Source organism: Halyomorpha halys, unplaced genomic scaffold (genome assembly GCF_000696795.3).
Source record: "Halyomorpha halys isolate HHAL.00 unplaced genomic scaffold, Hhal_1.1 Scaffold1618.1, whole genome shotgun sequence".
In the NCBI taxonomy this organism is placed as follows: Eukaryota; Metazoa; Arthropoda; class Insecta; order Hemiptera; family Pentatomidae; genus Halyomorpha; species Halyomorpha halys.
The window spans coordinates 160,423-175,929 of NW_027105895.1; the positions used below are offsets into that span (position 1 = coordinate 160,423).

The window sequence follows — 15,507 nt, forward strand, 5'->3', positions numbered from 1 at the left end:
TTCTTACCTCCTAAAATTTTTATTTATTTAATACATTACAAATATATAGACTTACAACTAAGGATATATATACAATTACAATAAATCTTCCTTTGCCTTATGGCAGATAAATGTCTGTCCATTTGTTCTTAGTCAACTCTCTGGGCTATTAAATGCTATTGAGAGATGCTACCTGTAAGACGTTGGCTTTTATTCGATTAAAAGATTTTATTGTAATCTTTATTCATTCAAACAACACATTTAAGTATATTACAATATATAAAATTGTAGTCAGGTGTGAGAAATTAAAGTATATATAAGAAATATGACAAATATTTGTAAACAGCATTTGCCTGATGACAGTAGTAGTTTACTTGTTAGCTGGTAGGATGGGTCATGTCAGCCCATAGGGATTAGTAGAGCTCTAGGTTGTTATAGTATAGACCAAGAGGTAGCCATGTTGTTAACAAAGGTTTCACACTTTATAAGGTATTTTTTAAAAATATAATTGTTATGGGATAAAACTATATCACAATTGCTGAGTGTATAGGGTAAGGCTACCAAGAACCTTACTTGTTAATTAAATCTTGGAGATTTTGAAACATTTTAAGGTTCTTTTTTGGATTTGCTTAAAGAAAGTGTATAAAAAATATATTAAAGTGCAATATTATTCAGAGTAATATCATTAAAGCTGCTCCTATAGTATAAATAAAAGGTTTGTTCTGAGAGGGTCAACCAATGCTATTCAATAGTAAATTAATTGACATCAACGCAGTATGTATAGCATTTTCATTTTGAATACCATTTGTAACATCTACAAGAAAAAGATATTATATAAATCCAATTCTGAAAAAATATTTTATGCTTTAATGTGAACTTGAACATGTTTAAATTTTCAATGATACATTAAGATTTTCAAAGCTTTTTAAATTTATGACTAATGGATTTCACCGATAAAATATTTAGAGATATTCAAAATAAGAATATCACATTATAGATTATTGCACCACTTTCTGCTCAAATTGAAAATATTGACAGTCATTTACAATACTAAGTCATTGAATTTATAGTTAAATTGGAAGCAAATATGCGTTTTAATAATTTAACTATGACTAAATTATAACAAATTAACATAGTACAATACAATATACAAAACTTTTTAATTCAGCATTTCTAAAATCATTTATGATTGAATCTTGCTGCAGTCACGTTAATTACATTTTAATGATTTGAGAAGTTTGTTGGGGGGTACGGTGAGCAAAGAACAACATAAATAAACAAAACAATATTTACTTATTTTATGCCGACATTTCGACCTGAGTTGCAGGTCTTCATCAGGGCTATAGAATAAAAGAGATAACAACAACATTTAGAGAAAGATAAAATTGAAAAGGAATAGTATACAAACAAATTTGGAATTATACAAAATATTGAATTGAATCACAAATGATAAAAAATTGATAACTGATAATTGAATAGTAAAAAAAATTGAATGATAATCGTGGAATTAGATGGTAGTAAATTGAAAATAGTGAAAGATGAAATATAATATCATGTAGGTAAGAATATATGTATAATATAAGATATACAAGTAGCGTCTAAAACTGAAAAAACAAGTATTATGTTTCTAGCGAATCCTTTGTCTGTCCATCGCCCTCTTTGGTGAGACTTTCTAAAAATCAATCAGTTTTAGGCCTACCTTCTACGCCATAATGTGAGTCTCCTTTCTTGTTCTCATATTTCTTACATTATTCTTTTCTCATTCTCCATATTCTACCTTTTTCCAATTTATATATATATATATATATATATATGTCTTCATACATCATGTGTGTATATATATATACACACACATACACACACGCTTATATATATTTATATTTTTAGGTATAGGTATATAAGTTAATACTCACTGTAATTCAGATATAAGTCACTCACTATATTTCATTTTCTGTCATATTGTTCAATTTGTAGATTCAATTTATTTATTTATTTTTTCAGTTTTTTAGACACTACTTGCATATCTTATATTATACATATCTTCTTACCTACATGATATTATATTTCATCTTTCACTGTTTTCAATCTACTACCATCTCATTCCACGATTATCAATCAATTATTTTTACTATTCAATTACTAGTTATCTATTTTTTATCATTTGTGATTCAATTCAATATTTTGTATAATTCAAAATTTGTTTGTATACTATTCCTTTTCAATTTTATGTTTCTCTAAATGTTGTTGTTATCTCTTTTGTTCTATAGCCCTGATGAAGACGTAAACGTCAGGTCGAAACGTCGGTATAAAATAAATAAATATTGTTTTGTTTACTTATGTTGTTCTTTGCCGACCACACCTCCTCGACAAACTTCTCTAATCATTAATCTACGGTCAACTATCTACACCTCATTAATTATATTTTAACAAAGCAGATAAATAAATTAAATGTGGAGGTATGAAATGAATCAAAATATCAAACATAAAATATGTATGTCAAATTGATTTATGAAAAAATTGATTTGTCAAAATAAAATAAATCATTTTAGAAACATAATTTTTTTTTCTTGAAGAGGGAATCCAATAAAATAATTAACAAATTTTGAGGATTGACAGCCCTTAATCTTGAGGTATTATAAATCATTGATATTATGGAATGTTTAAATGTTTATTTCATAAAGGAAGAGCTCTATTTTAGTTTCAAAAAATGGTATTTGTGGCAAAAATGTTAGTAAATATGAGAAGCATACATGAAACAATACTTATAATGAATTATAATGCAAATTAATATCTAAAAATAAAACATATGTAATAACCTGTTAATCTGACGGTGCTTTCAGCTTTTCCGAGAGCATTTACACTGGAACAGTTATATCCTCCAAAATCATGTTTTTCAAGATCTTTGATTGTTAAATTCATATTAAGTGAATACTCGTTGATGTGGTACTCTTCCATATGGTACTTGGGGATGTTCATCAATTTAATGCCTGAAATGAACGGTAGAAATATATTTAAACATTTAAAAAAAATATAATATGAAAATAAACACTCATTATATGTGGAAAATAACAAAATTAATCAGTAAAAAGGTGAAAGAATTACATAATAATAACTATTATCCACGACAATATCCACAATGGCCAACTATTAACATCGTTAAAAAAAAAAAAAAAAAAAAGGACCGTTTTGCTCATCTTAATCTGTCATATTTCCTTTTCTGAGTCCTCTCTTAAAATGCATCAAATTCAATCATCAAAAGAGATTGATTTCCCCATTTCTCATTACCTCCTCCCCCAATATAAAAATCTACACAGGCATGGGGTTTAGAAATGAAAAAATAATCAAATGAGATAGGACAAGGAATAATCATAGAATCTACTTTATATTAGGAATTATTCACAGAAAATAAAGTTTATTAATTGTATTTATTAGGTTATTTCTTATTTTATGGGATTGATAACATAAAAAAATGTATTATTACTACCAATATTGTCATTGAATTTACCATTAGGATTCATCATTATCTATCCATCCTTATCCACCTGAACCGATTGGTTCTTAATTTCTCATCCTTAACAATCACTGATAATACTCCGAGGCGTATGAAATGAAGTTGGCCTAGGGATTTTCTAATTTAAAGCATTGATTTAAGTACCAACATTGAGTGGTTCCTTCCCAAGATTATCATGTCTCCTGATATATTTATCTCCTGCCATAAATTCTATATTTATCAGTTCTGTTAATATCATTCTAAAATTTTATTTTATCTTAATTTCTTTTTTTTCCCATTAGAAGTCAATTATTTGTTAAATCCATAAATGTCAATGTTTTTGTTACTAACTTTACTTTTATTTCTTGTTAAGAATTGTTTTTCAATCTATTTATTTTATCTTAATTTTTCGTTTTATTTATAACATGGTAAATAGTTAGGGGTGTCTTTTGTATGAGATTATGCCCCCATAATCAATTGTTAAAAAAAAATAAATAAAATGTACCTCTTACATTAACCATGTAAGGCCCACCTAGCCAAAAATAGGCCGATCTGGTGTTAAATAAATATATTAAAAAAAGATATATTTTGGGGTAGAATTACTTTGAATAGATGATCTTTGTTTATCACTTTTTTTTTTTTTATAAAATTGTAAATTTCAATAAATAAAAAAAAATAATGAGACATTTATTTATAAATTATATTTGGCATTAAAATAAATAAAAGGAACCGTTTTTTTCCCTTCTTAAAGCACATAAATAATTGGGTAAATTGTTCAGTCTAGGATCTCTTGCAGGTGTCTGCAAGGAATCACGAGTTTTTCCTCAATTTTCTATTAAATTTTTCGTTATTTCTGTATGTAATCCTTCTTGATCGCCACACACACGTATATATATATATATATATATATATATATATATATATATAAAAGGGGCCAAATATTTATTTATTACCAATTTAAATTTTATAAGTCAAGTTGTTCTATTACAAAACAGGAGACAGCCTTTGCTAAACCTAAAACGTATAAAACAGCAGTTCACAGTGATTTACTGATAAAAACCTAATTAGGTATAATGGTTTCCCTGCCATTATCGCAAAAAAAGTCTTTAGGTCAAACTAGAGATCCACATTTTACAAGATCATGTTTTATTCAGGCCACGTTTTCTCGTTCATTAGAAGTTGTTTAAAAAGGTTTCGGAAAGCTGCTACTTAATTTAAGAGGACGGTGTCTTCTTTATGAGCCATTTACGGAAGTATCTTTTTGATTTCATCTATTGAAAATTTAATTTATGACCATTTTAAGCCTGAATGGACTTTTTAAATATAAATGTTGCATTCACAAAATTTATGTACTCAGTATTTCTTAAGCAATGAGAATGTTAAGGATCATTTTATTGCAGATTTTTTTTTTTTTTTTTATCTCATAACTGGTAATTTCTGATAAACAAGATGGTTAACTCCCTAACCTGTTATAACCAGAGTGCGAAAGTCGAGTTTTCATTCCGTGGTGTCAACATTTAGGTTGGTAAGGTGACGCCTCAACTCCCTCAGCAACAAGAACCTCATTTGATTACAGATGTATAATGATACATTATTATGATTCTTATTAACATATAACATAAGACATTTGCTGTCGTGGGAGTACTGTCATACTATTCACAGATATACGTGCAGACGCTTATGCAGAAAGTCATCTCTCCTTATTACCCTGTAATATATATAACTTATAACTTGCATGTTTATGGTTTGTTGTTTCTCTATGGTGACAATTGTTGCTTATTGTATTCAATCATAAATTTCTATCATTTATACATTTAGTTGAATTGTCAGAAGGATAGATTTACTGTTTTCTTGTAGACGAGACTGTCGCATGATCACACTTACCTTTGAACTCCGTGAAAAAGCAATCTAGTAATAAAAGTTGTATATCAGATAACAGGAGGAGAAAGAAAAATATAAAAAGTCCTAAGATTACTTTCAACTGAAGATTGCAACAAGGAATCGGAATTTAAACTTTTAATATTTCCCTCCCAACCCTTTGCGCCTTTCGGAATCATTGGTGTGCCACACTCAGTAACACGAAAGTTCAGTGGAGCAATTTTATCCCTTAAGGAGCATATACACTGACATCTACGATACTAGAACAGTTCATCACTGCTAGAGATCTAAACACCTACCCAATACTCAGGATGTATTATCTTTAGTTGATGTATTTTTTTTAAACTGTTGATATGATATGTATTATATTTTATTTGCATGTAGATAGTCTTTATTTAAACCAATGACTTCTTTCAAAATTTACTTGTTAAGGACATTTAAGAGATTCCGGTCATATTCTAGGAATTAATTTAAGTATTTTGGTATTTCATACTAAGTTATTTTTGTCAATCTATTGGGGATGAAAGACGAAGTGAAGTCCTGGAGTACCTCCAGCCATAGATGTAGAAAGGAGGTCGTACTGCCTAGACTAAGGATACGACAAACAAGATCATTCATCCCTACCTCATCACAAAATAAATGCCACCAATGTATCAGTATTGATATACAAATTTGATATTTTGCCACTTTTTCAGAAATGCCCATTCTTCACATCACACCTCAATTATTTTAGAATAAACTCTGGCATATGAACCCTTAGAGACGATAATAGAACAAGAGAATCAGTATTTAAATTGTTTAGATCCCACAATATTCTAGCAGAAATATGATAGAAAACATTTAGATATACCCTGATATCAGATGTATTATTGACTGGTCCTTAGAAAACTCAGAAATATGTATATAAACTCAATGATAACAAAGTAATTAATACAAACAAAAAATTAAACTTAAAAGTAAAGTATTGACCCTGGGGAACTCCTAAACTCTCTGGGAAGATTTGTACCCAATCTCCTCCTACTTGAGAAAAATGAAGCAGAACTTCGGAAGATCCCAGTGCTTCCCTCTCAATAGCGTCACAGGTACTGAAAGTCAGTGGAGGCAAAGAGGAGTGTTCCAGCCGCATCCCTAAATCTATATCAGGATGTGAATACCGTGTTAAAATATTTCACTCAAAGAGTTTATGATCTCTGTTCAAATTAGCAAATAAATACTAAGTAGATACGTAAATGTTTTAAAACTTTTTAAGGAGGGCAACAGATCACCCTTTCGGCTGGGGATATTATGTACCTCCAGGCATCCCGGTATGGTGGAAAATTCGGTCAAAATTGTTGACAATATTTAAATTCCCGGCCCTTTCCCCTCCTTTTTCATAAATAAATTGCTATGAAAACTTTCGTCCTAAGCGACTAAATTTTGTTTGTATATGGAACTAATTATTTGAAGAAAATAATTAAAATGAAGATCGGGGTTTTAATTAAGAATTAGCCTCCACTATTTATTAATGGGCAACTTTTTGACCCACATTGAGGTCTTCAGAGCTTTTTTTTATTCTTCCTTTACACCTTATTCCTTTTCTCATTTCCTAATTGTTTTTCTTGATCTCAACCCTGACCACCTTCTACACTTGCGGTAATTAATCTACATATAATACAATTTATTATTTTTTTAATCTCATTTAGCTTAATTTTCCTACGAAAAAAATGAAATTTTCGAAAGCTAATTGTAGAAAAAGTGGATTATCTTATTAGTGCATAGTTTAAATCGGGACTTAGCATTGTATTGGTGGAATGAGCAGGAGGAGTTTCCAGAAGGGGAGACCTTATCTTGCTAATTTAATCGAAGCTGGTCTAACTCGACAAGAGTGACAATAAAATTAAGCTGGCCAGAATTGGGCAACTCCCCGATATCAACCTCTTACAATCTCCCGCCACCGTTTCTCCGATAACCTAATCTCATTCCTCTCTTCCTGAAAATCTCGCAGTTTCTTATTTACATTTAACCTTAACGCATATCATTGTGTCTGTAAGTGATGACGGAATTTCAATATTGACCCGGTTAGGAAAATATATTAGTTTACTGATTTAAATATATATATATATATATATATATATATTCATGGTCTAATACCGAATAACATCTCTAAAAGGTATAATTTAAAAACTAAACTCAGCATGAAATTTCTTCTTGTTTGTTGAGTTATCAAATTTTAGAGTTATTAAAATTATCGATTTACTGAAGATCGACTTGGAGTTGTCCAGTTTTCTATTAGAAAGGTATAAAGGTGTCTACGCGTTTGCCAAACAATGGCAAACACGCGCATGCGCAAGCTTGTGGATGGGCTACTTTGATTGGCTGGTACAAGTTGGCCTGAATTTGCACCTGGCTCGTCGGGTGTTGGTTTATGGGCACAAATCAAAGAGCGCTTGTGCTGCTTCCACTCGTTTGTTTTCAGTTTACATTGTTTTAGAACTGCCAATAGATGAATAGTTGTGCTCTCTGTGTTTTAATTAAGTAAATATTTTCCTCAATCTTTGGATTCAATAATCAACTCTTGTTTAAGATTGTATATTTTATAATTCCATCGATTTGGTGTAAATACATTGTTTTAAACCTTGTTAACTTCAGCAGTTTATTTTTGATTTGACATATCACAAATATATATTTATGAAGACACTATATAACTAGGTAATTAATTTATAAAGTTTCAGCTAAAAATTCTAGAACGAAGGTTTAATTTATGGGTTATTTAATACTATCTCTATGAACTTTTGACATGTACAACCTACATTACTGATGTTTAGCTTTCCTTTCATTCTGAAAGGATCAAATGCTCGACTTCATTTACACAGTTCAAAAGGATAAGAAGCTTACAAGATAAACTATGACTGCCAGACATCCACCCAGAACACATCCAATAACCAACCAATACAAAAACGTAGTCATAACCTAATTAAAAAATTCGTGAAATCCGAGAATTGTAGAATTTTCCGACCATCCAAATTGACTCATGAATTGTAAGAGTTTTTCCAATCGTTATTTTTATTTACAGTTATTAAGTCTAGCTTTCGAGTTAAGTTTTATTTTAAATGTGTCAGTGATCTAGTTTGATTTTGAAATATGAAGTATATCGACTTATTGAGTTTAGAGCTATAAAATGTTAACTGTATTTAATGTTTTAAAATAATCTGTTTTTCATCAAATCTTGAGGTTAAGCGTACCTAAGCTTGTAAAACTAAGATTGTGGATATAATCTGTCACACATGGGCGCCCCATCTTTTTGTTCACAACTGAAAGCTTGATAAGGCAATTAACTCCATATTTTTAATGTCGAACGGTGGAGGTATGAGACAATCTTAGGGCCATATTTACGATCATTTCTAAGACAGACTTGAGATCTTCAAGGGTTCATTGAAATGCACAGCTTTATCTTCTATTAACCCGTCATTGGTCGCTGCGTGAGAATTTCTCTCACGATAATCATTTTTCGTGTCTGGGTGCTGCTAGAAGGAGACTGTTTCCCATCTTCTTGGAATTTGCAGTTCACAGTCTCTTCCTTCTATATCTCACCCCTCCCCCAGCACTCAAGCAGCTCTGGGTAAGCGTCCAGTCCTCTTTCCCTGATAATATTCCCTTCTCATGAGATCTTATCTCGAGCGTGACTGAGGCTTCAATAAAAATATTCAATTGTGAGGATTTTTCTCACGTTCGCCAAGTGAATTTAATCCATTAAAATTTTTTTTTTTCTCGAGGAAAAAATTAGCAGAACTAGGGAAACGTAGGTTTGAAGAGGCAGGAACTGAATTATTTACTATGATTGTATTTCGATACTGTAAGTATATATTAGGGTGATCCTTATAACAAAAATTTGTCTTTCCATGTTTTCACTTCGTCACTGCGCCACCCACTATTACGGAGGGGTTTTGTGCATTCTATTCCAGGAGAGCGAATAAAAAAACAAAAAAGAATTGCCACCAGTGTAAAAGACCGATATGTCCCAGTCAAACTGTGTTCACTTGCACCAGTTGTGCACAAGAGATTTCTTCAGACAGCATTTTTTTTAAATATTAGTGTTATGTTCTTATAATATGATATATCTGTTTTTTAAAATTCTTTTTATAACTTTGTCTGTCTCCAAATATCATTTTATGTTTATTACTATTTTATAATTATGTTTGTTTTTTAAAATTTTTAAAACTAGTTTGTTATTGTATTAAAATAATTATTTTTTATACTTTAATACTGCGTGTTCCTGTTGTAACGATAAAGATGACTCTTTAGTTACGTTCTTTATTTGTCAACACACAAGAATATTTACACTTGGCATATATAATAAAACATTCATAATTATTATTATTATGAACGATGTTTTTACAACGAAAAAAAACATCTAGTTTGTCATTGTTAATTATCATTAATTGATCATATGGCGAGAGGTTTCAGATGGGTTTGCCACTAAAACAAATGTAAAATAATAAAACATTAAATGAATTATAAATAAAAATAGATTTAAAAGAAATATACAAGAGAAACAAATATGTTGTTAATAATTTCGACAGTGGCAAACCCATTTCAAACAATCTCTTTGCTAACGTCAACTATTGCCGCTGAAGACGTTAATTGCCACCACACTTTAATAAGTGCGTTCAAGAGTACTAATTAAGACGTGTGAGAAAAAGTCTCACGCACAGCCTAGTAACTACTGCTTCCTCAGCTAGGGAAAGTGTAAAGGGATGTTTGTAAATCGATCTGCACACTTCTTTAAGTTTTTTCTTCTTTAAGTTCTCTATCTTCCTTTAACAATTTCATGGTTTTAGTTAGTGCTAGCACACGTTAAATATATAATATTATTTGGTTGTCCAACTTTAAACGAAATTTATATTCCAATTTTCAAGTATCTACTTGTTAGAGACCGGGAGCAAAAAACACTTATGTGGTAAATTTAATGAAGGAGGCCACTGTCGAAATTATTATCAACATTTTTATGGAAATTGGTTCCATTTTGTTACAAATATTTTATTAATTTTTGTCATGATTTTCATTATGACATCCTTAAAGGTGTTACGTGTATCTGTGGGATCTTTTTTAAATGTTATACGATTCTTGACCATTTTGTATTGAAATGATTTTTTCCTGGTGGACTCTCCCAATTTGACAGAATCAAAAAATATTTTTTTTAAATAAATAATTTAATTTCTATCCATTTTAGTCTCAACACATTTTATTTTTCTTATAAGTCCGACGTTTCGGCCAATCCGGCCATACTCAGGGACAATCTACTTAATACAATTTTGGAATTATATAATTTAAAAACTCTAACTACATGCAGGCTATTCTGCCCAGGTCAAAACCTCAATATCTAATTATTCAATATTCACCAAAAAAACCAAAATTAAATGTTTTGAGACTAAAATGGATAGAAATTAAATTGTTTATTTTTAAAAAATTTAACAGTCTCAAGAAAGTTTTTAAGATTATAAATAAAAAAATATTTTTTTTAATTGATCGTGTTTTGATTGTTCCAATGACAGTCTTTTTCCTTTTGTGTCACTATATGAAAGCAAATAATTAATCCAGAGCTCTGTTAAACTATATTAATATGATAATACATCTAAGAACGCAATCCAAGTTAAATAAAACTTAATTTTTGTAATTCGAGCCTTTTCAAAGCTGTCGGTATTGCGAAATACACTTATACAGACTGTTTCAATTTTTCAACTCAAAACGTTAAAACATTTTACAGTAGCAATTTATTATAGCTTATTGACTTTTACATTTTAGCAATCAGAAACCAATGCCTACAAGCTACTAGTGTCATGCTAAGGTTACTGAAAAAGCATAGGATGAAAGATCTACTCCTGTAGTATCTCAGATCTGACTAATGCCACGGAAGAGATAATACTCTGTATTGTTCTTCTTCAATTCTGGAATGCTTTCATTAAGTTGAGAATTATGACCAGCAACATAGTGGTAGTCAATAAATATTTTTACTTGCGCAGATATAACAAAATTAAGTTTATATAATATTAAGTAATAGTCATCAACCTAGATAATATTAGTTCCGACAAATTTTAGTTAATTTTCACCAATACAAAAAAAAACTGTATGTTGTGTAAAACGAAAATATTGGATCTTGGGAAAAAGGTAAAAAATTAAAATTGTTATTTTAGAAATATTCACAAATTAAAAATCAGTTCATTTTAAAAAAAATCAATACAGAGATTACTTTTTTTTGGATTATTTAGTGTGTAAGTTTAAAAGGATTTAAAAAAATTAAAGTAATGTAAGATCTTTGATTAACAGTAAGTAATATATAAAAAGATGGTCCGGGTGGGATCAGAATAATTCAAACAGTAAAAAACTATTTATTGTGAGCCAACCTTTCGCCCCACTTTGAAGGACTTGAGGGCTAAAAAAGAAAAAAAAAACACATACTAAAATAATGTAACAAAGTAAGAGAATATATAACATGAAATATAATTAAACTAAGGAGTGGTTAAAAATGATTTAAAATATGTGAAAGTTTATATAATTATGAAAAAAGTAAATTAAAAAAATAAAAATGATCAGTATAATAAACAAGAACTACAAAAAAAAATATGAAAACGCAAATAATAACAAATAAAAAATACATAAAAGAAAAGTATAAAAATACAGTACATAGTAAACTACGAAAATAAGGGAATTTATGATAAATAAAGGTCAAGAAAAAGGAAGAAAGAAGAAAGGAAAACTAAGAAAAATAATGAAGAAAGTTAAGTAAAAAAAACTAAGTTAAGAAAAACTTTTTTTTCTTTTCTTTTTCTTGAGCTTTATTTTATTCTTATTTCACTCTTTTTCGTGTGCATTATTTCCCTCATTTTCGTGAGCTTTATTTTCCTCATTTTCGTATTCTTTTTTTTGTGTGGGTGTATTACCCTTTAATATATCTTTTATTTGTTATCATTTCCTTTTTTTCGTTATCTAATACTATTAGATAATGAAATAAGTGATTCTAGCTCATTTATACTTTTCACTGTACATCTTATTTTTATTTCCTATAAATTTCATATATTTTTAATAATTTTTAACCATACCTTAGTTTACTTTCATTTCATGTTATATACTCTCATACTTAGGTTATTTTACTTGTTTGTATCTTTTTTAGGCCTTATGAAGCCCTGCAAAGTAGGGCGAAACGTTAGCTCGCATTAAATTTATTTATAAATAATTGAGTTATTTTGACCAATCCGGGACCATCTTCCTTTTATAAAAATTAAAATACTTCATACTTTATATAGAACTAGAGGAATTCTGGTTATTTTAAAATTATTCAGGTGAATTATATCTTCCTAAAAAGATCTCTTGATCAAAATCACAATGTCATTTTCAAATTACAACGCTTCAGATTTTTCCACATTAAAATCACAACTTGATAATCAATAAATAATTTTTGAATATATATTTATTTCACTTAAAAAAATATAAAAACATATCATAGTGGGAAAAATTAATATATTTCAAAATAATTTGTAAATTTACAATTTTGTTCCTTCCTTCACCTTCTCCAATATATTGTTCCAGTAACGTCAGTGTGTACGATGTCATACATCCGTAATAATGAGATTTATAAGCTCAGAATTTTCCAGAATTTCCATACAGCATTGTTACGTACAGGGGCCACAATTCTCAAAATCTCTCTATTACTCGTATTATAAAATTAGTTATAACTAATTTATAATAACTTAGTTATAAGAAGTCGGCGTGGATACCTATAGAACTGATATTCATAGAACTGCAAATATTTAGACCAATTCTGGGAGCTATGATTCAAAAATAATTGCTTTAAATATACAGGTTTAAAAGCTTTAGTTGTTATTGCAATAGATTAATTATTGTTGGTCTATTCAACATAATGTACTCAAACAAAAGAGGAAAGGATGAATCATCCAACAGGTTTCTAACCAATTCCAAGCAGATTGAGAAGGCCGAGGTGTATTTCGTCAGTCCACCATTAAATAATAGTAAACTTCCGATCCTCCTAGGTGTAGAATTTTAGGCCGCCCACCAAACACGGTCTCTGAATTGATCATTTAATTTTATATATCGAATAAAATATTAACATTGATTTAACCACTTACCATTTTCCCTTGTCCAAGAATGCATTGCCTTTGGCCAAGATTCGACGTAGCAATGCAAGAGAACATCGGAGCCAATGGGTGCTGCTACAAGTTGATTTGATACCACGACCTTTGGATGAACTGAAAATGGAATGAAGTTTTTATAACTAAATATTGTTTTGTTATATATTATAGTACTCATTTAAAAAATTTGATCATTATATAAATAGTACATAGTTTTAAAAAATGCGAATACAGATAATCCAAAACTCAACAACTCTCTTACAATTTCCCAAATTCAGGGGTGAAACTTGGCGTGGCAGAATTGTGTTTCCTGGAGAATGCTTTTGAGTGCGTACTCAATTACCTAACTTTCTCTATTAATCACAAAACTGTGTAATCTTCAATGGTTTTCAATGAATTTAATTTAATTTTGAATACTTTTTACTCTCTCTCATTTCTACAAAATATAAAGAGGTCTGAAACCTTTGTGATAAAAACAAAAATAATGATTTTTTACAAAATAAATAATGAAAATATTTATGAAAAATATAAACCATTTGAAAGTTACAAACATTTCTGAAGAACTCTTCTTAAAGCATAGTTCAATCTAAAATTAAATTAAACTTAGTGTATTTTCAATTACGGACATGCTGTCTATAAAAAATTTAGATTGATTGATACGAATTTTTATCAAGTTTAGTTTTACTTAGCCTGGAATACACTTGCTGGAGTTTTGAAATTAAATTTTTTAAAAAAAATGAGTATTCTTTTATCTATATTAGATGTAACTTATTGTATTTATTATAACTAATTAAGTAATTATTTTCAATAAACAGTTTAGAACTGTCCAAATACTCACAGTTTACTTGAACGATGTATCTCTTACTGACGGATGGTGGTATTCCATTTGACGCTATGCACAGATAAGATCCCATGTCACTTCTATGAACGTTAGAAAGTTCCAGAACTTCTCCCGTATATACATGAACAACTGTGGAATAAAAAGTGATCATTTAGTGTAGTTGAAATGTCGTATACTCAACATGGGCAAATACACCGTGTCTGTACTAGGAATGGTCCGATTTAGACAGATTTCTTTTGTTTTGTAGGGAATTTAATTGTTTCTCCAGTGATTATATAAAATTTTCCTTTTTAAGTCATGAACAAATAAAATTACTTTCGCAATAATTTTTTTGTTGGTACTTTTTCTCGGAGAAGTACTATATATCGTTTGGTAAGTAGTAAAAGTGATTAAGTACTATTACTATATGTGTCAAAATAGCTGGATTTTCACGTTTACAATTAATTTGGAGAAATGAAAATTTAAATGAATTTTAATTACGTGTGTTTCATCCAGCGAATCACAACTGGTTTCATTTGATCCAAAATATAATTCTTTATACTACATTACATGATGTTAGTTTTAATCCTTAATGTTTAATTAATTTTTAAGGATGGTGCAGCAGACGGAGTGAAATGTAGTTCTAACCAGACTCGGGTTAGGCCATGCTCGACTTACTTACCCACGGCCATCTTATGAAAAAAGAATGTGCATCAATGTGTCGCTACTGCGGAAACGATCTCACTTTAGGTACATTCTCGTCGAATGTATAGATCACGACTCACACCGATCCTCTTCAGATTTACAGGAGATGTTGAAAGAAGATCCCGCATCGACAGCAAAACTTAATCAATCTTTAAAACTTATAAATATATATAGTGTATATATCTCATACGGTCTAAATGTAAGTCCAGTGTGTATAAGTGGATACATAATTGAGTATTGTAATTTTCTAACTTTGTAAATTGTATTTTACTAACTTAGTCAATTTGTAAATTCAGTGCAATTGATCCTGCTAGTCGAAACACTTAAAATAAAACAAATAATTTGAACCCGTTCTTTGGTCGAATAAGTTGTTTCTTCATCAATTGCTAAGAAGTATTTTTTAAAATTTTATTTATTTATAATCCGCTCCTACCTCACTGATAGAACCTTAAAAGTAAATCATAACCTAGCCTACTCATCTCTCTTTTCTCAGTCCGCCGGTGTTCCTCAAG

At 29.6% G+C, this 15,507-nt stretch overlaps 1 protein-coding gene across 1 annotated transcript in view; it reads right to left on the minus strand.

Annotated features, from left to right (window-relative positions):
- LOC112211589 (lachesin) overlaps positions 1-15,507 on the minus strand; it is a gene marked incomplete at its 5' end in the record, with an annotated part of 81,234 nt that overhangs the window by 3,338 nt on the left and 62,389 nt on the right. Inside the window, 3 exon segments of the mRNA XM_067053561.1 lie at positions 2,796-2,966; positions 13,468-13,587; positions 14,309-14,440. Coding sequence (XP_066909662.1) covers positions 2,796-2,966; positions 13,468-13,587; positions 14,309-14,440 — 423 coding nt within the window.